The sequence below is a fragment of the Orbicella franksi genome, chromosome 15 (assembly GCF_964199315.1).
Source record: "Orbicella franksi chromosome 15, jaOrbFran1.1, whole genome shotgun sequence".
NCBI classification, from domain to species: domain Eukaryota; kingdom Metazoa; phylum Cnidaria; class Anthozoa; order Scleractinia; family Merulinidae; genus Orbicella; species Orbicella franksi.
In genome coordinates, this window is record NC_138159.1 from 21,322,435 (window position 1) to 21,346,617 (window position 24,183).

General features: G+C 37.5%; 1 protein-coding gene across 2 annotated transcripts; it reads left to right on the plus strand.

Annotated features, from left to right (window-relative positions):
* On the plus strand, positions 1-22,794 carry LOC145470748 (cilia- and flagella-associated protein 65-like). 2 transcript variants are annotated; one of them, XM_081454575.1, is made up of 49 exons: positions 1-91; positions 1,047-1,218; positions 1,612-1,714; positions 1,828-1,863; positions 2,341-2,471; positions 2,814-2,928; positions 3,325-3,415; positions 3,510-3,655; positions 4,146-4,259; positions 4,501-4,609; positions 6,270-6,385; positions 7,007-7,156; positions 7,255-7,309; positions 7,685-7,758; positions 8,340-8,408; positions 9,149-9,235; positions 9,353-9,436; positions 9,965-10,019; positions 10,187-10,272; positions 10,360-10,413; positions 10,631-10,703; positions 10,843-10,907; positions 10,988-11,091; positions 11,229-11,277; positions 11,543-11,632; positions 11,818-11,871; positions 12,098-12,183; positions 12,368-12,452; positions 12,686-12,780; positions 13,358-13,421; positions 13,522-13,687; positions 13,960-14,088; positions 14,386-14,593; positions 15,273-15,341; positions 15,504-15,632; positions 16,003-16,087; positions 16,161-16,252; positions 16,877-16,943; positions 17,507-17,695; positions 18,099-18,212; positions 18,436-18,591; positions 19,187-19,330; positions 19,570-19,629; positions 19,708-19,764; positions 20,122-20,510; positions 20,727-20,843; positions 21,151-21,349; positions 21,661-21,836; positions 22,316-22,794. In XM_081454575.1, exons 2-49 carry the CDS (start codon positions 1,070-1,072, stop codon positions 22,467-22,469), a joined length of 5,289 nt encoding a protein of 1,762 aa, XP_081310701.1. In that variant the 5' UTR covers positions 1-91; positions 1,047-1,069; the 3' UTR covers positions 22,470-22,794. The 2 variants fall into 2 exon arrangements, with proteins under 2 accessions (XP_081310701.1, XP_081310702.1); XM_081454576.1 differs by having other exon boundaries at positions 14,437-14,593.
* The last annotated feature ends 1,389 nt before the right edge of the window (positions 22,795-24,183 follow it).

Below are 24,183 nucleotides of genomic sequence, written 5' to 3' on the forward strand. Positions count from 1 at the left end.
GTCGAGTGTGATCTTTTCATGTCTGGCGCGAGAGAGAATCTAGAATGCAGAATTGCTGCAAGGGAAAGGTGATGGTTTTCTGATTTAGCTGGTGAGATTATTGATTAATGTTGTGTAAGTTGAAAAATGACCAGATTATGCGGTCAATTTTGGTCAGGGCAGACACTAACATTGTACATGCATGTTGTTGTCAGATAAGACAATTTACATTGCATTTTATAACAGCTTGATTATAAACATTTTCCTTTTCAACTTTGGCCATGTTGCAGGTAGGCAATGGCACTTCCGAAAGAGACTACGCAACTTTTTTTCTTTCAAGAATAGGTCTCCGAGTTGTTCTCTCTTTGCCTTGATTGATTTTGCATGTACAATTATTAAGCCTAAGCTTAATTACAAACTTGAATGACATGCTTTCATTTCCAAGGCGTGGATAGGAAACTTTTGACTTCTCAAGTTCTGATTTGATGGCAGGATCGATGATGTAAAAATGTATCAAAAGCATCAATTAACTAATAACACAAGTACATTGTTAATAATTCACGTGCTTGCATTAAGCTTAAGTTACATGTAACACAACATTAGGCCTATTCCAAACATCGTGCAACTGGCTTGTTAAACTAAATTCAAGAATTTAAGCACAGCAGTAGCACAACATTTGAAACCACTCATTTCGATGGGCTGAATTAAGTTCTGCACGACTACTTAGCACAGCAGGCCTTGCTGTGCCACACAGCAGTAGCGCAAGTTGGTTTAAAAGGATGTTTTCTTGCCGTGCCGAACTTAATTCATAGCCTGCTGCATCAGCTGTGGTTACTTTCTAGCATTTAAAATTATCCTCAGCAAAGAAAATTTCTTCTGATCTTTGGCACAACTGAATTAAATTTAACGTTTGAAACCACCACTGTTCTTTTGTCATGCCACTGCCGGGCCAAATTCATTTGAGTTTGCCATGGCAGTAGCATAACGTTTCGAATAGGTCTTAACCTTAGCCTTTAAAAACAAAGTCAATTGGCCAGAGGTAACCATGGTCTAATTTCTCTCTGCAGCTTGTAATATTTAGTTAAATACGATGCCAGTTCAGACAGAGCGTTGTGTCAATCATTTTGGAATAGAGGTGGCAGACAGTGTCACTTGGCAGGGATGGGAGCCTGGAGGAGAATATACACAACAAATTGTACTTAAGAATGTGCAGATTAAAACTCAAAAGCTTCAGTACAAGTAAGTGCCTTGCTACACAATAACTGAATGGCTGTAAACATAACATATTCACATGCAAACCCTAAAGGTTCAGAACCCCACTCAAGATTGTACTTAACACTCAGCCGTCAATCTTAATGAGCATAGGTAATCATATGAATGCGAGTGTAATTAATAAGGATTTACACTACAAGTGGTATTTGAAAACTCTCTCAAAATTGCTTGTACCTTTATGTGAGTGCAATGTCAAAGAATTTTCAAATATCATGAGTAGTATGAGCTTTCATATGACTACTCAAGACAGTTATTACTGTTGTTTTGCAAACATGTGCACATCAATAAAAAATTAACAAAACATTGGCCTGTTCTCAGCCAATCACAATGAAATGATTTTCTTTCTTATTTATTTTTCAGGTCTCCATCAAGTAGATTTTTTACTACACTCTATCCTAAGCCTATTGTTTTAAGCTCTGGAACCAGTTTTACCCTACCTGTCACATTTAGACCTCTTGAAAAGGTGTGTTCATTATCAAAGATGAATAATTGTATTAATAATAATTCTTTGATATTCTCCTTTTAAAATGTCAAACAGGTATAAACTAATTGTTTTTCTTGATACTATTTTTGCAGGGACAATATGAAGACCGAATAGAGTTTGAAACAAATGTAAGTTTTCAAGGACCTGATTTTGTTTCAGTTTCAAGATGTGCAAATTGTATAGCGGATACAACCCTACAATATCGAGATATCATTCAGCTCAGAGTCACATCCTCTATGTATAAAGCTGTGCCACTTCTTAGAACATAAATAAGACTTTGAAAGTAATCATAGTCTATTTTCCTCTACAATGTCTTGCTACACAATCATCAACTATACAGTCATGTGCAGCATCGCTTGCCACAAAAATCCTATAAAAATAAGGTACAACCTAGAAAATTTTTCAGCATGCCACATCATAGCCAATCCCAGATGGTGGTTTCAATCTACAAATTAGCCAAGACAAAATGACGGCAAATGGGTAAATACTTGAAGGTGGTACAGTAGTACTCAACTGATGATTCTCCAGATTCTCAGCTCAAAAAATAAGCCTGGGTTTGAAAGGGTTTGGAGAGTTTTAACTGTACCATTCTGTGATTTCTATAGGAGGGTATTTTTTCAGTTCCTATGAGAGCTGTGTTGCCCAAAGCAGACATCGCAGTACCTGATTCTTTAAAGTTTGGCATGTGTGCTGTAAAGGACTGTGTTCAAGTTAATTTCCACATCACAAACACCAGGTAAGTACATGTAGCAAATAGAAAGAAAATGAACCCTCATTTTTTGAACCTTCTGATAACTCGAACCAAAAGTTGTTTCCCTCTCCTCAGTCAAATATTGTAAAATACCTCTGATTTCTCGAACTATCTGATTTTCTGAACCAATTTTTGTTTCCCTTGGAGGTTCAAAAAAAATTGGGATTCCACTGTCCCTTTTAGTGTATTTTGTAACTTGTTTTTATTTGATCTGACACAAATATAGTCTGTGGAATAGTGTCATAGTTTAAGAGTTTGTTTATATTTAGCTGCTGCTGATGTGCAGTGAACAATACAAACTGTAACTATTGTACTCTTGTTTTTCAGTGAACTAGTCACAAATTTCCAGTGGCAAGTGTTGGAGCCATTCTCTATTGTACCAGAAAGTGGCACTTTAGCTCCAAGAACATCATGCAGTATTAAAGCAACATTTTGCCCCAAGGTATGTAACATACACTTTGTGCAAGTTGTTATAACCTTTACAATGCACAAGCCAAAAATTGTATAAGGATCAATATGTATTGGTACTGTTGCTTTTTTCCTGTGCACCTGTCGCTACAGTTAACCTAAATAGCATTAATCGCCTAATTAGCACTTAGGTTAGCTTAAATATCACTGACAAGACAGTCATTTGCTGTCAATAATAATACAGGTATAGGTGTCTTAAAGGGTGACTCTAACAATTACCATTAGTTTTGTTACCCCTACAGACACCTGTATCTCACCCTAGATATCACCAACTCAACACCCATATCCCACATTGACTCTTATCCATAGTGCCATTTCATCATTTCACAATTTTGTGATTACTTATGTTGAACATGTCATGTCTTTACAGGCAGCATTAGTGTATGAAGCCACTGCTGTGTGCACGTACAGTGCTGGGCAGAAGACTCCCTTTACAAAGCATGTCAGAATTGAAGGAATAGGTAAATGACTGTCACATTTCTTTCACATCTTGCCTCAAGGCTAGTTGTTTTGCTATTCTGTTAATTTTGTAACAAACTCTGCTTCCTCTGTTAGGCAAATTTCCTCACCTGGTGGCAAGTGTAGTGCAGAAATCTTCATTGATAGAGCCATTCAGCAAAGAAGAAGTGGTTTTGAACTTTGGTGAAGTGCCAGTTCAAAGCACTGCTAACAGATGGATTGAGCTTCATAATTTTTCTCCAGTTAGTACTGATGTTGTTAGTTGATAATCTACTTTATACAGTGAATCCTGATTTTTTACCCCTTGATTCTTGGACCTATTGATTATTTGAAACAATCTTTCACTTCCCTGGTAGAAAAAGGTAGGAGAAATTTATCCTCAATTTTTCAAACTTCCGGAATTTTCAAACCAATTTCTGTTTAGAAAACCAAGATTCCACGGTAACTTGTTATTGAGAACAGTCCATGGTTGTTTCTTGTGAGTAGCATGGACAAGTTTAAAATCAGATTCCGAGTCTGGGCCCAAGCCAGTCATCATGTTTTTCCTGAGTGTTGTAATTAGATGTGTTCCAGAAAGTTGTTTGGGCATCATAAGTAAATGCTTGGAAGTAACCTATCTGCAATGAGCTATTTAAAATTAGAAGCAGATGGAGTAGCAATACTCCTAACCTCTAGTTATTATATGCTACAAAAACTAGCCGCTAAGATATGCTATTTGATGTTGATTAACAGGTAAATGCACCCTTCCAAGTGCTACAGCCATCATCTGCGTCCAATATTGACACAGTATTCTCAAGTTCACATTACCATGGAGTTGTTCCAGCAGAAAGTACGATAAAACTGAAGGTGATTTGTTCAGTTATAAATATGCAGAATATTTAGCGACTGATTTGCAAAAGCAGATTAATGAGGAAACTGTTGACTCAGGGTCATAATAATGGGTAATCCAAGTATTAAGAGGTCTGTTTAGTGTTCATGAGCTCAAAGAGAGCCAAAGAGCTGTCCATCATTGTTGCATAATGTGCATCATTGGCAAATGACTACATATGTGGCCACTGGTAACATGTAATTCATTCTTTCACTGCAGGTCTCGTTTACTCCTCAAAATCCTGGCCAGTATTCAGTGGATTATCTGGAAGTTATAGCTCTTGGAGCTACTAACTGTTCTGTTGTCAAATGCTCTGGAATTGGAAAAGGTAGACAGATACTGTAGCTGTTCACTGCTCACAAGCTGACAAAGATTATAGTTCATAAAATTTCACGTTGTCACTTACTATTTGTTAAAAAATGTCACAGTGCACGTGGTAATTGCTCCTGAAATCATGAAATTACTTCATTATAGAAGGGATTACATTTAAAAAAAAAGTTGCAATAAGGTTTTTGCAAATCTAGCTGCCAGGGTTGCAAACTGAAACATAATTTAATGTTTTAGAGTTGACAACTAAATTGAGAGTCATGTGCAGGAAAAATGTTTTTCTAGCTTGATGAGTTGCTTTAATTTATAGTTTCCTTAAAGTAATTGTCAGTTCACATGGAAATTGATTGCCACTGCACATTGATAACAGTTGTTGCAGAAAGTCTTGCGTGCTAGTTGCCTAATTTTCATTGACAATAAGCAGACAGACACATGAATTTATAATTGAAGGAGTGTGAGGAAAAAAGCCCTAAGTGACTCCTAATCTTATATTGAATTCTCCTTTGTTATAGAAGGAAGTGAAAAGCAATTTGCAAGGAAAATCTTGCAGTCTATCTGATGCCACTTTGTGCCTTTTTCTACGCACCCCTTCAATTTACGCAACTTTATGAAAACAAATTGCCATCTGTTTTTCATGTGTTTGTCCAATGCGTAGTCTGCGTTTCCACTCAGCTATCACAAGGCTGCTGCCTAATGGGCGCCCGGTCACCTGAAGCGCCTAAGTTATGAGTGTGGGTGACTAAAGTTTTGTTCAAGGAGCCCAAGTGGGCACCTAAACATGGAGTTTTCATTTCCATCTGATTTGTCCGATGACTTCAATCTTATATTTACGACTTTCAAGTCTAAATATTCAAGTAACCAGCCAGCAAAAAGAAAACATCCTTGCAATTGTTTTTGCATACTAAGGTTTTGTATTTCAAACTATCAAACAAATTGTCGTGACTCCATCCAATATACAAGAATATATTTTCTCCAAAGAAGCGGCCAATATAATGTGGTAATGCTGCCTCAAAATCACCTTTAGTTTATACTTATGTCCCAAGCCAGGGGAAGGAAAGCACATTTCAGCGAGACCAAATTGAACTCCCCCCAAATGCCTTTTTCATTTTTATTTGTTTTCATTTGCAGCTTGCTTTATGTGATTTGTACAATGTATTTTGTTTTGTTAGAATAGAATTGTAAAACTCAAAAACAAAAGCAGCAATATAAATTTTTTGTAAAAAAGCTGCAGCACTTGCATGGATGCACCAATTATTGAATTTGTTTGACCATAAATGGTATTCTTTCTCAGTCATGACCTGATCACTTTATTTCAAAAATTTGATTGGTATTATTGGAAAATTTCTGACCCCAGACCCCTCCCCTAAATTTCTACAATTTACTCCAACACCCCCATGTTCCCCAACCTCCCCAACCCCCCAGATTGACCACGGCAAATTTTATCATGGGCTCCCAAAAAAGTGACTTGGGCTCCTAATTTTTGAAATTAGGAGCCCAAAGGTAACAGCCCTTGTATCACCTCATGGATCCACAGCTACTTTGACAATGTTATGATGAAACTCATGATCAATAACAGGACAGATGCATGAAAAACTGATGTCAATTTGTTAAATACACATGACTGTACAGTGAAATGTTTATTTCTATCCCGTATTCTGTAGGACCTGAAGTTGCACTGGACTGTGACTTCCTTGATATGGGAGTTGTAGAGTCTGGTAAATTTGCGGCAAAAAGTTTCAAGATTACAAACAATGCTGAAGTTCCTGCTGCTTTCCAGGTAGGCATAAGAGTGAACATTTCTTAGGTTTCATTTAAATATATCTAGGTGCACCTATGATTGATTCAACTACTCTGACTGCATATATAATTTTTTTTATATAGTAATGTTTAGTCAGCTTTGTAGCCAAGAAGTAGACAGTTTTACTTGAATATACATGTATACTTAGAAGATATAATTTATGTATTTAGTATCACCTAACTGGTGGACTAATGCAAATCCTGCATTTTAATTGGCTACGCTACACAGGACTATTAGTAATAGTCCTCGAATAGTGAAATTGGCGCAATCAAGGGTGACGCTTTCTTTCTTTTTATTCCTAAATAAATATTTCGTCAATTTGCATTTGCTAACTTTATTATTGCCTTTTCTGTCCGACTAGTTGGGTGATACTTAAACAATTAGACCCTTCGCCCTCAAGGGCCACAGGTCAATAGCCCATTCGGCTTTGCCTCATGGGCTATTAACTCGTAGCCCTTGTGGGCTACGGGTCTAATTGTTAAATAGTGGGCCTTAGTAGAGGTCAAAAAGAAACAAAATGTGATCAGTGAATTGTAGCAATCAGTTTTTCATGGACTTGATTGTGTTTAAATCTACTTATGCTTTCTTAAAATTTTTCAGTTCATGATTGACTGTAGTCAGAGTGTCTTCAAGCTGGAAACAACATGTGGTTTGCTGCCTGGCAAAGGTTCTCAAACTGTCATTATACGATTCTCTCCAACAAATCCTATTAATTACTACAGGAGACTCACTTGTCTTGTCCAAAATCAGGTCAGTATCAGATAACATTTCGATTTTTATTGCAAGTGTTTCCATTTCCATCACCATTCAGTTGAAATGTGTTTGGACATTTTGTGTTTTCTTTTCAGAATCCATTGTTTGTTGATCTCTTTGGGACTTGTCACACAGAACAAGTGAAACCAGGTATGAAAAGTTATTGTTGTTAAGTACTACATGTGTATAACTGATTAAAAATAGAAATTAGTTACTTAAGACTGACTACAAGAGCTTATAAATAACTCAAAAGACAATACTGCTCAAAAAAAATTGCTATTGCTTTAAAGCAAATATTTGCTAGTGGACCAAAAAGTTAAGTTCAAGCCCTGCATATAATAGTAAGACATAGCTGGACAGCCCTTTCCAATATACAATGATGAGTAATTATACTGGAGAACATGTTTGTCCAGTTTTTTAGAAACCAGCAATTTTACAACAATGATGATAATATAATTTAAGCATTCAGTGTTTTTAACGGTGAATAAAATATTTACCATGGAATATTCATTTATACACCTGTAGCTGTTCTGGAGAAGAAGCATCTGGATAGATATCATACTCATGTCAGACGTGGATTCTCAAAAATCTCACCAGAGGTAAGTCTTCAACGGCAGATTTTATTACTGTTCAGGTGCTTAAAAAGAGGAAAATTAATTTCCTTGTTTTTTATATATATTCCAACCAAAATCTCTGTATCATGTGTACTAAAGGCATCTACGGTTGAGTGTCGATTGATACCCTCAATCAACACTCCAGCGACATCTCGAGCGATACTCGGTCAACACTGGATTGACACATGATTGACCCTAGACAGACATTCAATCAACATTTGATCAACAGTTGGTGATAGTTGGCAGAGTGTCGACTGACTCATATGTATCAATCAACACTTGATGGGGTGTCTGCAAAAATTAGTCAAATGTACACCTACTGTCGACTGAGATGTCAATGGAGTGTTGACTGAGTATCGACGGAGATGGTGATCAAGTGTTGATAGACATGTTGATCAAGTGTCAATCAAGAGTTGATTGTATGTATGGATCGACACTTGAGCGCAGATGCCTTTAGTACACATGGTCCAAATCTCCTATTAAGTCATTGACTTGTGTGCCCAATGCCTGAACCCCAAAGTAAAACCTATTAGATACAGTTAATATTAGTTGTCTGTGTTTCATAGCAACTTAATGAAGATCTAAGAGCAAAGAAACTTCAGCTTGATGAGGATGGAGCATTAATGGCATTAGAGGTTTGTATTAATTAACACCACTACGTTTTGATGCAAACGTGTCAAGTCATAAAGTTCTAAGCAAGAGTTAGTGACATGCAAACATGATAAAAATTGTTGTTGATCCAAATTCACTCAAGAAAAGAAGAATATTTAGCTCTAAGAGGGAAAGGACACACCCATTAGTGCAACTCCCGTAGGTTGGGTGCTATTTGCCACTATAGAAACAAAAAGAAATCTGTAGTGGCCTGTCAGATCACTACAGGAGACAATATCTTCTTGTCACCAGCCACTGAAAGATGAGACTTGCTCCAGGCTTCTTCTCATTTCTAAAGTGGCAGATTTCTGTGATGAAAGAATGATGCAACACTAAACCTGGTGTTATTGGGCAGCTGTGATGATACAGTTAAACCGTATTATATACAAACACCCTCTTAATAAGGAAGGATGCTTTGTTGTTATGGACAGTGACTTTGGTACCTAGTGCTGTGGTATCTTGTTAACAGTGCTGGACTGTTTGTGCACGATATAAGTATAGTTTGGTCCACAGTGATGCACCTTGCACTGAGTTTGAATGATGTAAAGGAAATGGATATGGGTGAGATCCTGCAATTTTTTGTTTATTCATTTTCAACTCAAGCCAAGCCAAAGCTTTCCCCTTTGGTCCTCATACAGTCAACTTGTAAGCAACTTGCAGATAATTTGTAAGAAGCTGGTTACATGTATACCTAATAACAATATTTCCTTTTCTCAATTCTCAGAACACTTCATCAGGAGACCTGCTACCTTCGATGTCTCAACTCTCACCCATGGAAGAGTTTTTCTGTCATGCATCAGTAGGAGAAACAGTAAGTAATTTATTCTTGCTATGATAATTATAGATCAGAAAAATTAAAAAATTTAACTGCTGGAAACTCATCCCACTTGCTGTGAATAAATTTGAATTTCTGTTTTGTGATTTTCAGACTGCAGTTGTCCCACATGTTAGTTTAGATATTCACCATGTAGACTTTGGAAAGTTGCTGGATCCTAATGCAGTAGAACAGAAGGTGACAACAGTTAAACAGTTTTTAGACTATCTTTCCCCCCAAAAAATTACTTATGTGATTTGCAGTGGCATTTGTATAAATGATCACTTAGGTTTCATCTACAGACTCAGAAGTAAGAACCACCTTTTACAGCATAATTAACAGTACCACATGAGAGTACTGCTCAATAGCTTTCATTTGAATGGTCACATACTGGGGTTATATCCACAGCATTAGAAGTTAGAACCACCTTGTACAGCATAATAAACAGTACCACATGAATGTACTGCTGATTAGTTTGAATGGTCACACAGCAGGGTTTCACCTATAGGCTAAATAGTTGGAAACACCTTTGACCAGTATATAAGAAGTTGATGTACCATCATTACCTGTGAAAGAGCCTTTCAATTTGAACTGCATTCGTTGTCAAGTAAGTTTTAGAAGAATGTTAATTTGCTACCTGTACAACATTTGATACAAACAGATGCTGAAAAGAACACAAATGTTTGCTATATTGAGACAATAACTTGGTTCTTTATGTGTTTGTAGACGGTCAACATTACAAATCATACAAAGGGTAAAATTACATGCATGTGGATGAAAGGTTAGTGCGGCATCAGTTTTTCTTATGGTTAGCAGAAATTTTCATGTGACCTAGAGCTCTATTCAGGCCAAGAAAGATCTTTAAAGTCCTAGACAATATTTGATTTTTTCATCAGGTTTGGTAACTAAATATAGTCTCAGCCTTACTTAATTTGCATTGCCTTACAGATACAAAAGGAATATTTTCTGTTTCTCCTGAGGAATGTGACATTCTTCCCTTAAAAACTGCTTCATTTAGAGTGACATTTAGACCTGTAAGTACTAACTTATCATTGTACCTCTAAACATGTTACTTGAAAATGTCGATTGCAATAATTATTTGCATTTTCATTTTATTCTAGAATGCTGGAAATCAGTTTTTCAGTGCTGACCTGGAATGCTATGCATTTTACAAGGTAATTAAAAGAGGTGTCATTGCATTAAAAAATAAATAAATAAATAAATTAAATGCAAATGCCTTTGCTGTTTTAACTGTAAGTTCAAGCATTTCTGCCAGGTTGAATTCTGTTTAGTACGATGCCCTGGATGTGACAAGTAGGCTTCACAAGAGTTTCTTCCTTGATCTACTAATGGTGAGGTTTAACTATTTGTTTATTTTCTGCCTTGTCACAGAGTATGAGAGATTATCGACTTGTCGAGGACACAACTCTTTGTCCTCCTTGGTGTCTTTCACTCAGTGCTACAGGTTTGTGAACCACTTACCATTGCTTGTTTAGCAAATGTACAGGAATAACTGATTCCAAACATAACATTGCTTGTTGCTGTCAATTTGTTGTCATATGTATCACAAAGCATTTTATTTTTTGCTGAATGTTATTTTTCAGGACATACATTTGCACTCGGTACTGAAACATTTATTCCTAGAAGTCAGTGGGATGTCAAGCACTTGGTAAGAAACATTCCTCCTGCAGCCTCTCCTCGCATGTTAATAACCCTATGTAACTTAAACATGTTCTGTTAATTTAACAGGTCTTTCCTGCTGTCACAGTGGATGGTGTGTCATATAGAACCCTGTTGCTAAGCAACACTGGGCAAAATCCAATCCATTTTGCATTTGACTACCACCCATTAGGGTAAGAATGAGAATAATTCTGATTCTTGTTCTTGTTTCTGAATAAACAAGCAGAGTTTAAATGAAATCGTCTCACTATATTAAAGTAGTTGCTTAAAAGCTTATACTAACTGTAAGAATATTTATTTCTGTTGGCAGAGAGTTTATCTGCAGACCAAGGACAGGCCTACTCACTGACAAATACCAGGTTCTTAAATTTTTTGGAGATGGTGAAGTAGTGTCTTTTGTACAAGACAAATAATCATAGTTTTATTGGAGTTCATTCCAGGAACATTTCAGAATTATTTTTCACACTCTTATCATGGCTTGTTGTTGTTGCTGTTGTTATGAGATTCATTAACTGCAAGTTTTCCTATCCCATTGTTAAATATTTTTTGATTTGTGAATCTTGTGCTTACACCACAATGGAGATTGAAATCTTAATTTATTAATCATTATTTATTTTTGTACAGCTGATTGTTTTCAAAATGACTCCCTCTGAGGCAAAGACTTTTAAACATACTGTCAAGTGCAAGCTTAATGATGCTGATAAATTTACCCAGGTATAGAAACTCAAAGTTCTTTTTTTTAATCAACAAGAATATTGATGCTCAGAACATGATGGAATAAGCATACATAACTCAAGCTGTCAATTAGGCTAGATATAATTATTAATTATCATTAAATTGTACTTAACATTCTGAACATTTTACTGTAAGTGTAAGAAAATCTCTTGTATTTTACTCAGGAAATCAGCCTTGTTGGATCAGCAGAGATGCCATCACTTAAACTTAGTAATCAGGTATTTATCTTTTTCACTGATTCTGAGGCCTTCATTTCGGCAATCATTTTCAAAATAACTCATGGAATAGATCTCCTTAAAGGCCTGGAGATTCATCAACGCTTAGAAATGTATACATTTACATCTAGTTAGAGAATTTATAATTAAATTTTGTATCCCAGTAACTGGGTCACCATTTCTAGAAATGTTTTGACAAGTAATATTCTTATTTTCTTTTCATGAACAGGGAACTGTTTATTTCAAACCGACCTGTTTGGGAACAGCATCTCCGAGGTCATTTGAACTCAAGAACACTTGCAGGATTCCATTAAGGTATGCCTCCCATGACCCTTCTTGTTTGTATTTTTTTCTCTCTCTTTCAATTTTTGAAGCTGAGAAAAATGTGTGGCTTGTAGATGTTCTGTGGGTGAGGGGCCATTCCATTTCCATTTGGTTAAGACTGATAATCCCTTAAAAATAATTATTATAGTGGTAACAAGTTTTACTGCCTGAACAGGTTTTTGTGGAAGATTCCAGGCCCGCAAGTTAAAACTCTGAGTATTTACCCCTCGGAGGGAGTCATACTACCTAATGAAACTCAGGTGAGGTTGTTACAATAGCTGGTCAGAGGTTATTTTTAATTACATTCTGCAAGCTTTTTGAGAGTTCTTCCAGTATCCCTAGTGATTGAGTGCTGGTGACTGAGTGTTAGTTATAAACTGGTTCAACAGTCCTGGCTAATCAGTCTACCCATGACATCTTCTATCAGTTATTGTCAGGTAATTTGGTTCTTTGCTAAGATTTGTCTTTTAATAGTTGCCTTTTCCTCTCCTAGTCACACACATTCCACTTTAGTCCTCATGAAGAAGACAAATATGTCATCAAGACAAAACTTACTGTCAAAGGATTGCAAGCAGATGACCAACAGCTGTAAGGAACAGTCTACTTCTCTTCAACAATGTTTTTCCCTCAACTGTTTGGTTGTTTGTGGATAATAACACAAAATGTCTGTGTAGCTTTTGACTGTATATATAAATATATGGTCCATAGTCTTACCTGGACATATTGCCACTCCTTGAGTGGAATGCTAACTAGTATTTCCCAGCCTGTTATTTAAGAAATATAACAATTTGTATTATACTTTTACACATATTTATTTGGAAAGGCACTAGTATGGGAAATGCCAATATCAGATGCTCTCTTTCTGGAAAATGCAGCACCAAAGTTCTTTTATAGCAATGCTGTGAATTTATTGTTTTTAAATTCGTGAACTAAGGTTCAAAATGGCTTGATTTTGGGAGCTGGCAAATTTTGAAGTCCAGGCAGTTTAGACAGAAGGATAACCCATGAACTCAAACAAAACTGCTATGTGCTTCTTTATACAGTAGTTGCTGTTAATTACTGTGCCTTTCAGTGGCATGCCAACTCTCAACAATTAATGCCATTTTATCCTACCAACAATTATCTTCGCTGACTTCTCAGCTTGTTTGTCTTAAATCTTGTGTAGGGCTCCAGAAGAAAAGACATATTTAGTAAGAGTAATTGGTGAGGGATCTGTTGGGGAGATAGTGGTAAGTAATTAAGTCAGTGATTATTTGCCAAGGTCAACTTTTTTGAATAAAATAATCAGGTTTCGTGTATTTGACTTAGGATTTTTTCTTGCTTCATTAGTGCACAGAGGAGGCTGTGGATTTTGGTGATATTATTGTGGGAAGCTCTGCTTCCCGTGAGTTGTTAATCCACAACAACAGTGACTGCAGTCTACACTTCAACTTACTTATTGACCAGGAGATATCAGGACCTTATGATGATGAGCAGTCTGCAAGAGATGTACTGGGTAAGTAGCTAGTACACCAAAGAAAGAGCTTCTCATAGCTTTCTGTTGATTTGAATGAAGGAAACACACAAGGGTTTTGAATGGTTACACTCTAGGATTTCATCCAGAGGTGAATTTTAAGAGCATAATTTAAACAGTGTCATGGGAACATATACCTACAGCTCAAATACTGGCAAATAAAAGGAAATTCATAATAATTATTATTTTTTATCTAAAGTTATGGCTTGTAAGGGCATACATTAACATTATAATTGTTATGACATCTCTTGTAGCTCTGGAAATAAATAACCAGAATGGAATAATTCCAGCAAGAACGTCTCAGAAGATTACAGCAACTGCTTATCCATCACGTCGAGTCTGCTACAAGTTCAAACTCAGTTATGAGCTTTTCTCGATGTTTGGTATGTTACTTAATATGATAACATCGCATTCAGAAAATACATATTTGAACCTGGCCACAGTGGCCACCTTGAGACAAAATTTAAGTGGCCACTGTAAAGAGGTGGCGTCTGTGAGAGTTGAATGTATCGATCAGCACTTGAGACAACGCTCCCCTTTATTGAAGAGATGTGGCTCTTATAGCAGGGTAGCTGTAAATTGAGACTCGACTGTATTTGATGCAGGTACTTTGGCATTGGCCCTTTCTGGCACTACCTGCAAATTACAGCTTTATCTACAGTGCTTTGATTTGTTTATAGGAGGGCCTGGGTGGAAAGATTCATGTCATGGACATATTTTTCCTCCTGTAGATGATGGTAAACCGTTCTTGACATGCCCCAAGAGACAACTAGTTGATCTGCAGTGTCAAGGAGTGTATCCAACTCTTTCTGTAACTGATGCTCGCTGCCTGGGGAGTGGTAAAGGATACAGTAAAATACAAATATGGACCCTCTTCTCCCTTGACAGGTCAGATATAATCAAACACTGAGCTAGAGAAGTTTTAAATTGGCTGTCACAAGCTATAGTGTTTGCTTTGACAGGTCAGATGTAATCAAACACTTAGCTAGAGAAGTTTTAAGTTGGCTGTCACAAGCTATAGTGTTTGCTTTGACAGGTCAGATATAATCAAACACTTAGCTAGAGAAGTTTTAAGTTGGCTTTCACAAACCATAGCGTTTGCTTTGACAGGTCAGATGTAATCAAACACTTAGCTAAAGAAGTTTTAAGTTGGCTGTCACAAGCTATAGTGTTTGCTTTGACAGGTCAGATGCAATCAAACACTTAGCTAAAGAGGTTTTAAGTTGGCTGTCACAAGCTATAGTGTTTGCTTTGACAGGTCAGATGTAATCAAACACTTAGCTAAAGAAGTTTTAAGTTGGCTGTCACAAGCTATAGTGTTTGCTTTGACAGGTCAGATGTAATCAAACACTTAGCTAAAGAAGTTTTAAGTTGGCTGTCACAAGCTGTAGTGTTTGCTTTGTAAATAATATGTCACCAATCAGTCAAAAATGTAGGTAAACTAGGCACATCATGTCATTTTTAAATTCTGAAACAACTAGTTGTTGTGGGCCAACCTACATCGTAGATAATGAATGTAACAATAGTAAATTCTACAGTAAAATTAAGTCTCGTTCTTACTTTGTAGCCTGAATGAATGCCTGGAGTCCGATCCATCTCCGTCAGAACTCCTTTATGCTGCAGTCACTCGACACAGGTCGGTAACTAATTGTTATAAATCACTGATGTACACTACATTTTATAAAATTCAAATCACTTCTGTGGAGTTTTTTGTGATGTCTAAATCATGCTGGCAACAGACAGCTGGGGACCATTATCCTGATTATGAGGTCTTGATATTTGTATTCAATTTTCACAGCACAAGGCGCCGAGTCCCTGTCAACACAAGAGCCATAATGGACTTTAACTTTGGAGCAGCTCCTCTGGGCGGTGACTCATGTGTGGTTCATCTGAACCTACAGAACACAGGATCAGTTCCTGCTGAATGGTAAGTACATCATCACTATTCTTCATCTGCTATCACTATGTAGGGCTGTCATTACGTTTTGAGTCACCTACTGATACCTTGATCTTCACGTCCATAACCAACTTGTTTCTTCGAGGGTGTGTTGTATCAACAGCAGGCAAATTCACCTGGAGCATCAAGGGTTCATCAAGCATACTCAGGTGTAACAGGTTTTTCAAGTTACGCCCCTCAATGCATATGATGGCCCAATCCACAATGAACTCAATTAAGATATACTCATCTTATAACTCATCCATGGTCGAACTTATACTAAAATGTAAAGTTATATGTGATCCTCTATTATATTTTAGGAAATAGTAAAATAACTGCTCATGTTTGCCGCATTGCACAGGGCTTTCTTGTATCCGAGTGATCTGCAGCTTGAATTGGAGTATTGGACTGAGACAGGAGAGTATGATGAAGATGAACTTCATGAGGTAAGAAATGCAGGTTGGGTAGGAAGGGGTCTGGGCACTAACTGACCTGTGTTTGTTTTTCATCATTCTTTAGATGCAGGTCATGGATAATAAACTATTCAACATTGAACCCAGAAGAGGGAAGCTGTTACCAGGAGAGCGTCACACTGTTACTCTAACTTACAGGTGACCCAGGACTCAGCTTGTACTGTACCTCTTAGAAAGCAAAAGTGTTTTGATTTTTTCACTGCACAACGTACACAACGCAAAATACAAAGTATAACCCTTAACTCTAGTGTCTATAGCATCAGGGAGAAAGAACTCGGTTGTTTGAAGCAGGATGAGCCAATCTACTTTCGGTATAAACTGTAAATTCTCAGCACCAGTACATTGTTAATAACAATGGATCATCCAATGTGACATGTATCTGTTGCATGAATCGACTAAGTATTGCTGCCCTGCCTAGCTGCTATTTCTGCATAAGTGACTTTGCAAGATCCCGCAAACAGCGGTTTGCAAGTTTCAGCACAGAAGGAAAATTTGCAGTGGAAGACGTAACCCGTTACCCCTCTCATGTTGGTCAGGTTATCCCAATGATAGCCTAGTGTCATTTTGTGCTCTGAAATGTAGAGGAACACTGTAAAAGTAATTTGTCTCACTCAAGCAAACAAGAGAAAAGCTCTGGGGTAGGCTCAAACTTGAGCGTGTCAATCTGGAGTCCAGTAAGCTAAATTAGTTCGCCATTGATTGTACTTATCCATGTTACTTTCTACTCATTCATTACTGTTTAATATACACTTGAATTGCCAGCCACCTGTTCACTGGTACCAACAGACTTCCAATCTTGTTCAAGGTCATGAGAGGAAGAGAAATCCTGGTATGATATGTCTCTCTTAGGGTGGTGTCTTAGTAAACAGAGGTAGCACTTAAATTAGCCTGTTTTCTACCTTTTAGAGGTCTTCGCCTGAGCGGGTTGTAAACTATAGAGAGACCGAGCTTGGCACTTATGATGGTCAACCACAGAGTATTAAGCTATAATACTAAGATTACCTTAAGTTGTGGTTTGTGGGTGTTCTCTGGCTAGGTCCAGCGAAAATAGAAACTGCAATGATTGTAGTTCGGATTTTTCTTTTCACTTGAACTAGCGATTGACGTTGTACAACAACATCAATTTCCCTCTTAACTAAAACATGAAACCAGCAATGCCTGCTAACCATACATCTCCACAAAATTAACAAAATTATGTTTAAGCACTTATACTTAAAAACATTGTACTTTTAATAACGTTTAAGCTTTTTTTTTTTTAACAGGGTGAAAGAATGTGTAGTTTTACAGGGTATAAAGTGTATAGCGTGTCACACATTAAAACAGTTAAGAATTTTTTCATTGACCATACCGTTGTTTTTTACTTGTTACTGTTGTTGTTCTTTTTTACCACAGTTGAATTTCATTGGTGTGACTGTGGACCCAGACAGTTTCTATGTACACTTTGCCAACACACGGCACCTATTTGAGCCTGTCCCTGTGGGAGGGACCTCACCACCAGTACAAGTGTATGAGCTCTACAATGGAGGAGCCAGAGTTGTTAAGTACGAGCTGGATATGGAACCACTGGCACAGGTCCAAGCTGTAAGCATGCTTATTTCACTATTGTGTTTTTGAGTGTGTAATTAGCAGCATTTACCTGCAATGTGCCAGGTACAAAGAACATTTATTGCTTGCTGACCATATCGTGCCATTGCCTTATTGTCCAAGAAAATACTTACTTTAGGAAAGATGATGATGAACTAAATAAAGGCCGTTAAGGAGGCTACGTTTCCAAATCATTTCAAAATTCTTTTTCTGCTGTTCGTTGCTCATAACCTGCATTCCCACTACTTTATATCAAAATCGTGAGGCTATAGGCTTGTCGTTTCAGTATCCGTCAGGCAGAAATACTGTCACCTAGCCGGTTGAATCGAATTGTCTGGTAGGAATTTTGCTAGAAAAAAACAGGCCTACGCACATCTGAATTTTAATGTCATCTCTGCAGCAAAACTATGGCTGTCGCATCTTTGAATGTCTGAATCCATCAGGAGAGATCCCCCCTGGATGTGCTGCTTTGATTTACTGGCAATTTGCTCCACTTGAAGCGAGAACTTACATGGTGAGTTGCTCTTAATTATCTTTACTTCTTTTTTAAATGTTAATGATGGCCAATCAGGTTGATAAGGATTTAATTGAAGGAAGATATCCTGGCAAGAGACCTGTGGTCTTAGACAAGACTAGCTACAGCAGTACCCCTGGTTATTTCATGCTAAACTAAAGTGAAGCACTTGTCTGATGTGTTTCTAGGCTTTTAACCTGGTGACTTTCTTGTTGACTCTCAGGTAGATGTTCCAGTCCGTATCATTGGCGGGGAGACAGTGCTGGTCACATTCACTGGAGTAGGATATGATCAGCGTATCATGGGAGATACGCTTCCTGTCAAGGATGTGGGAAGCACCGCAGTGCCTGATAAACAGATAGTGCAGGTGCCTAAACAGGTTAGTGCCTGAACAGTTAGTGCCTGAACAGGTTAGTGTCAGCTTTTTGACAAGTAAGCATCTAATCACAAGCCCTTGCACTTAGCAGTGAAATGTGCTTTACTGCTACCACTAAGAAAAGTTTGGATTTAATACTGGACTTATCTGTGATAGTTTTCGTTCCCTGTCCATACAAAAACTACAGTTAGTTTGGGAGGGCCAGAAGATGTCAAAAGCAAATTGCTCTAAATTGCTGCTTCTTTGATACTGGAAAAGCTGAGGAAACCAACTCGGTAGCGAGTGCCTAAGTTTAAGGTTTGGCCACAATTTGCAACTGCATAGAAGACCATTTAGCAAAGCTTTTGTGTACAACTGATTAGAAAGTATCAAAAGTAGTATATGATGGAAGCAAAGATGAAGAACATAACATCATACCAGCTTCGTTAAATTAAAGAAACAATTTGAAATGTTTGGTATACACAAATTAGATGGAGATCTGCTTGTTTGCTTGCTTTTGTGACAAGTACAGCATCTTGGGTTTGAACAGGTAACAATATTCAAGCTGATACCAAGTTGAATAAAACAGCATAATAATGCTAGGTTGCTTATTTTTCAGTTGTCCTACTTGTCAGTGGAATGCATTCCATTTGGTAACGTTCCTTTGTATACAATGTCTCGACGTATGTTCTTTTTGACGAATTCTTCAAAAGATCACATTATATCCTTCAGATGGATCTTAGAGGGATCTGCCATGGAACAGGTTTCTTTAGTTTTTGTCACACTTTCATAACAAGTAGATGTGTTATCTTTTCAATCAAATCCTGAATAGCTGTGTGGGTTTTTAAAACTGATATACTGTATGTCATTGACCTCTAAAGGTATCAAAATATTTATGAAAATGACCCAAACATTTAAGAGGACTTCAAGAAATTCTAGTTACATGATGCTGGGAATACTTTTTTTTGTCTTTTAGCTGACTTGCCGTTGACTTTATTTTAGGTGATAATGATTGAGCCAGATCACGGCTTCCTCAAACCAAAGCAAAATGTGCTGCTCAAGGTTGGTCAAATGATATTTATAAACTGAATATTTTCTACAAACCGGTTTCTGCTCTGACTTGCTGTGATTCTTTTCTAGGTTTCGTTCTTTTCCTGTGGTGCGCCTTCACTTTATGACATGGACATAATATGCGAGGTACTTCAGCAGTGATATTTATTTTTAGTTTTACAAAGTGAAATATCGTCTTTGCATGCTCAGCTTAAAGGAGCTCAGTCACGGTATTTTGAGTTATTTTGGCCACGCACAAATTTACCTTTAAATTGAAGGAAACCTGAAAATAGTAGTTTATCAAGATAGAAAAACATCCAAGAGATAATAATAAACCATAAAGGAACAAGGATGGAGAAGGATGGAAAAGATTAACACGGATTGCAAACGATGAACTAGAAAAATTTAGCCTAAACTTTTAAGATGCGGGAACTTTGACGTAGCTCCTTTGAATTAACTCGTTACTCTTTACTGCAGGCTCAGCTGACGTGTTTTTTCTTGCAGATTGTTGATGAAACGGAGATGGCAGAGTATAACCAGCGTCTTATAGACTGGACTAGCATGAAGGAGGAAAAACAATACACCTTTACAATAACAGAAGATGATTTGAAAAGACCTCAGTCAGGACCGCATCTTAAATCCATCAGCCATCCAAGTCGAGGCAAGTCTCAATCTGAAGGAGACTTGAGGAAGTATCGAGCTCTGCCTCCAATAAGATCACCCAGGGAAACAAAAAGAAAAAAGAGCAGCAGATCATCTCGCCCAGAGACTCCGCCACAACCCGTGCCTCCAGAATCATTCCTGCTTCATCTGGGAATCACAGCTAGGACGCATGCGATAGGAGAGTTTTATGGCAGCTTCCCAGCAGCCGTGAACAGATTTTTGATCGACCAGTGAGTAGTTCCCATTTAGACCAAAAGTATAATAAATGCTGTTACTGTTTTAAAGCACTTTTCTGTATATAAGATTAGCTGTAGTGTGCCGTAAAAACTGGAACGTTATGGAACAGTTTTATTTGAGTTGGTCAGGCTTTAAGACCTGATTCTTCTGTTTTACTGGTTGTTTCAATAGACAACGTCCCGTGTAACATGTTGCTTTACAATTTGCAGGCGTTACGTGTTGTCTCGAGGGACTGATGACCAAGAGAAAGAGGAACTGTCAGCCTTAGTCTCCTGTGCGCGACCGGAAATGACGATCATTCAGGATGTGCTGTCTGTGATTTTAAGGTAATTGTCTTCATCCTTTCATCATTTTAATTGGGAGGACGAGGGTACTGTGACGGACACACGGAACAAACGAAAATAAAGCTGAAAACAAGACATTGGACATAAGCTAATGGAAATTTCTTCCCTTATGTAGTACTCTTGTTCATGGCGTCTCTGACAGTTGACAAGGGCTTTTTATCTCCTATTTTACTAATTATATACTCAGGATAAACAAGCGGATAAGGAAGGTGGAAAGAGATGTTATAGTGAGTGTGTTATACAAATAATAATGCTACACATTAGACTTGTTCTGTTTGTGTTAATACAGGGGTCTGCTTGATGATGACAATTTCTATCAAAGAATGTCCGAGATAGACCAGGAGCCTGTACCCTACTTTAGACAACTGTACGAAACGCAGTACACAAGTAGCCCCAGGCCTTCCTCTGCCAGTAGTCAAAGTAGTGACCAGTCTCGTCCTGGTGAGGAGTTTGGTGGCGAACTGGAACAGCTGCCTGGTAGCAAACAGGTAAAAAATGAAAAACAACACCACACGCTGAATGAGAAAAAAATGAGTGTCACGGACCAAATTCTGGTAGTGGTTTGTAAGAGCGACAATAAGTAAAAAGAAAATGTTCTTCGCTATGAAAGAATACCTTTTCTGCCTTCATTCATGTGCTTACTGGAACAATAAAATAATTTAATTACATTGTTCCAGAAAATATCCATTACTCCTCCCCCACCAGAAAATGAACCCCCCCCTCCCACTCCCCCAAAAAATGTTGGTTAAGCTCACTCTTGAAAGCCCATGTAGCTGTTAACTCTATTTGTGTTACACAGCAAACTGGCAGTGATCACAGTCGTGAGGCTGGAGCAGCAGAAGAAAGAGTCATGAGTAGGACACGTCAGATAATACAGCGCACGTCTGAATCATCACTCTCCCTAGCAGCTGACAGATTGATGGACACAGACGGTGATGCGGAAACACTGACAGCACAGAGACAAACAGTGCGCAGGTTTGTGCAATAAACGCTCCAAACAACGTGAATTTTCACCTTTCAATGTCTAAACCCTGTACAGACAATTTAAAAAGGTTTACAGTATTTTCCTCGGTTTGGCGCATTTAAATTTCAAGTTCTCCCTCATTTTTAGATTGTTGAGAAGTGTCTTAATGTTCTTCCAAATTGTGCAATCTAATTCTTTTTACTTTTACCCTTGTCATTGCAAGACTGCAGTTCGCGTTAAATTCCTTCAGGAATTTTACGTTCTTGTTCGCGTTTTGCCCTTGAATGATCTCGTATAGAAGTCTCCTTGAAGTTTTCAAGTTGCACGTGTACTTCTGTGCTGGGTATGGCTTTGAGCCAGTGTACAGTGTGCAAGAATGAGCTAGGGGCTGGAGTTTCTTTGGCTTAGCTGCACAGCCGTCTGCTAGGGCATTCTCCCATTTCCCATGCCCTATTTGCTGATCTGTAGTTTATCACATTATCTCTTTTAGATTGCCTGAGTTTGAGTCACTGGTGGAGTCCATTCTTGAAAATTCACTTCTGAACTTGCTGACTGAAGCGAATCATGGGGAGGTGAACCTGACATCACGGACAAGAGTGATAGCCTTGCCGCCCAATAGAGCAGCACACAAGGCAATAAGATAGCGTAAAATAACAGTCATATTGCACGGGAAGCTTGTAAATAATAAATTATTTTTCCTGCATCAGAAAATGAGGCAACCTCGGAACAAGAAAGAGCTCCATATTCAAAATACTTAAGACAGTATCAAAAAACACCTTTTTAAAATGTATGGTGAAAGATGTATCAATGTTGTGTTTTACATTAATTTTGGTCTGTACAGAGTATTTTATATCTTAAAGCTATTGTTCACGGTTTTGTGTGTAGATGGAATCTGAATCTGAGTTTTCCTATCTTAACCTTCAAACCTTTGAATGTTACATGAATGTATAATAAAAGTTTGACGCTCCTAGACATGTTCTCTTTGTTTGATTAAATTTCAAGTTATTAATGTGTAACTGTAGTACACTACCCTAGGTGACCCCAGCTAACCCAATAACACACCTAATGTTAATCACTGGCTAATATTTAGCTCTTATTAACCGAGCAGGTGGTAGTACACACAACCAAGATCAAGATTCTCCCATACAGACCGACTAAGCTCGGTTAATAAGATGTTTATTATATGGCAAACAAGAACAATTTAATTCATTTAATGAAACTGGTTTGTACTGACATTTTGCTCGCAAACCGCGATGAGCTCGATTTAATTCTGCTGAAGTTTGCTCATCCTCTTTACTTTTTTTTTCTCATCAGGCTTTTTGGCACTTCCATAAATAAATATTGTCAGAAGAAAATAGTAAATGATTTTGCATTTTATTTTGCAACTTTTTCATGCAAAACATTACCAGTCTAGATGGGAAAATTTAGACCGTTTTCGCTTTCAATATTGATTTATGCCAATCAAATTTGTGAATTTGGTAGTTCCCAGTCCTTGTGAGACAGAGCCATACAATAAAGGATTAGAATAAATTTTGAAATCTGGTTTGGAACTTTTCAGTGAGGTTTTTGTCATTATATTTTAAGTCTTTTGGCTTTAATGTGACTGTCAGTACACAAAACCTTTTGTAGTGAAAGTGCTTTTACACACTTTGAGCAAAATGTCCATGAAACTCTGGTTGTCAAAACCAAGAAAATACTAACATCTCAAACATCAAATATCAACAAAATCAATAAAAACTATTTTAAAAGATCAACATAGTCTTGATTAGGAAAAACCTCATTAGGATTATTTCAATTTCGTCACACATTTACACCATATGTGACTAAAACATAATAAATAGGCCTACTATGTATGTGAAAGGAAATGCAAAACAAAGTTGAAATTAAAACTTAAATGACTTTTAATAGCTGGTATACGATTGATTGACCCTGAGTGACGCAAGCTTATGGTCTAATGTTGCATTGACTGATGATAGCAGTCACGATTCTTGATGCTGACCAAAAGCCGCCTCTGGGGACAAGAATGTCACATAGCCAGCAGCCTTTCAAATTTACTAAAATAAAAGAAAGTGTTTACTTATGTAAATAGGTCAACTCCAATAGGATTGGTATGGGACATCAACATGGCTACCATGATGTCGTGAAAACACTCTACAGTAAGAGCAGTGATAACAGATGAATTCCTCTCACAGCTACCACTCATTATTATTGTAAAAGGCACAAGAACACGGAAAGTCTCATCCACAAAGGCTCATAATAAAACTGATTGATAAAACAAATTATTAGACAAGCTTGGCCTTGTAACAAGAAGAAAGAGTAAACTACAGTCCATTGACAATTAACTATTTTAACACTAAG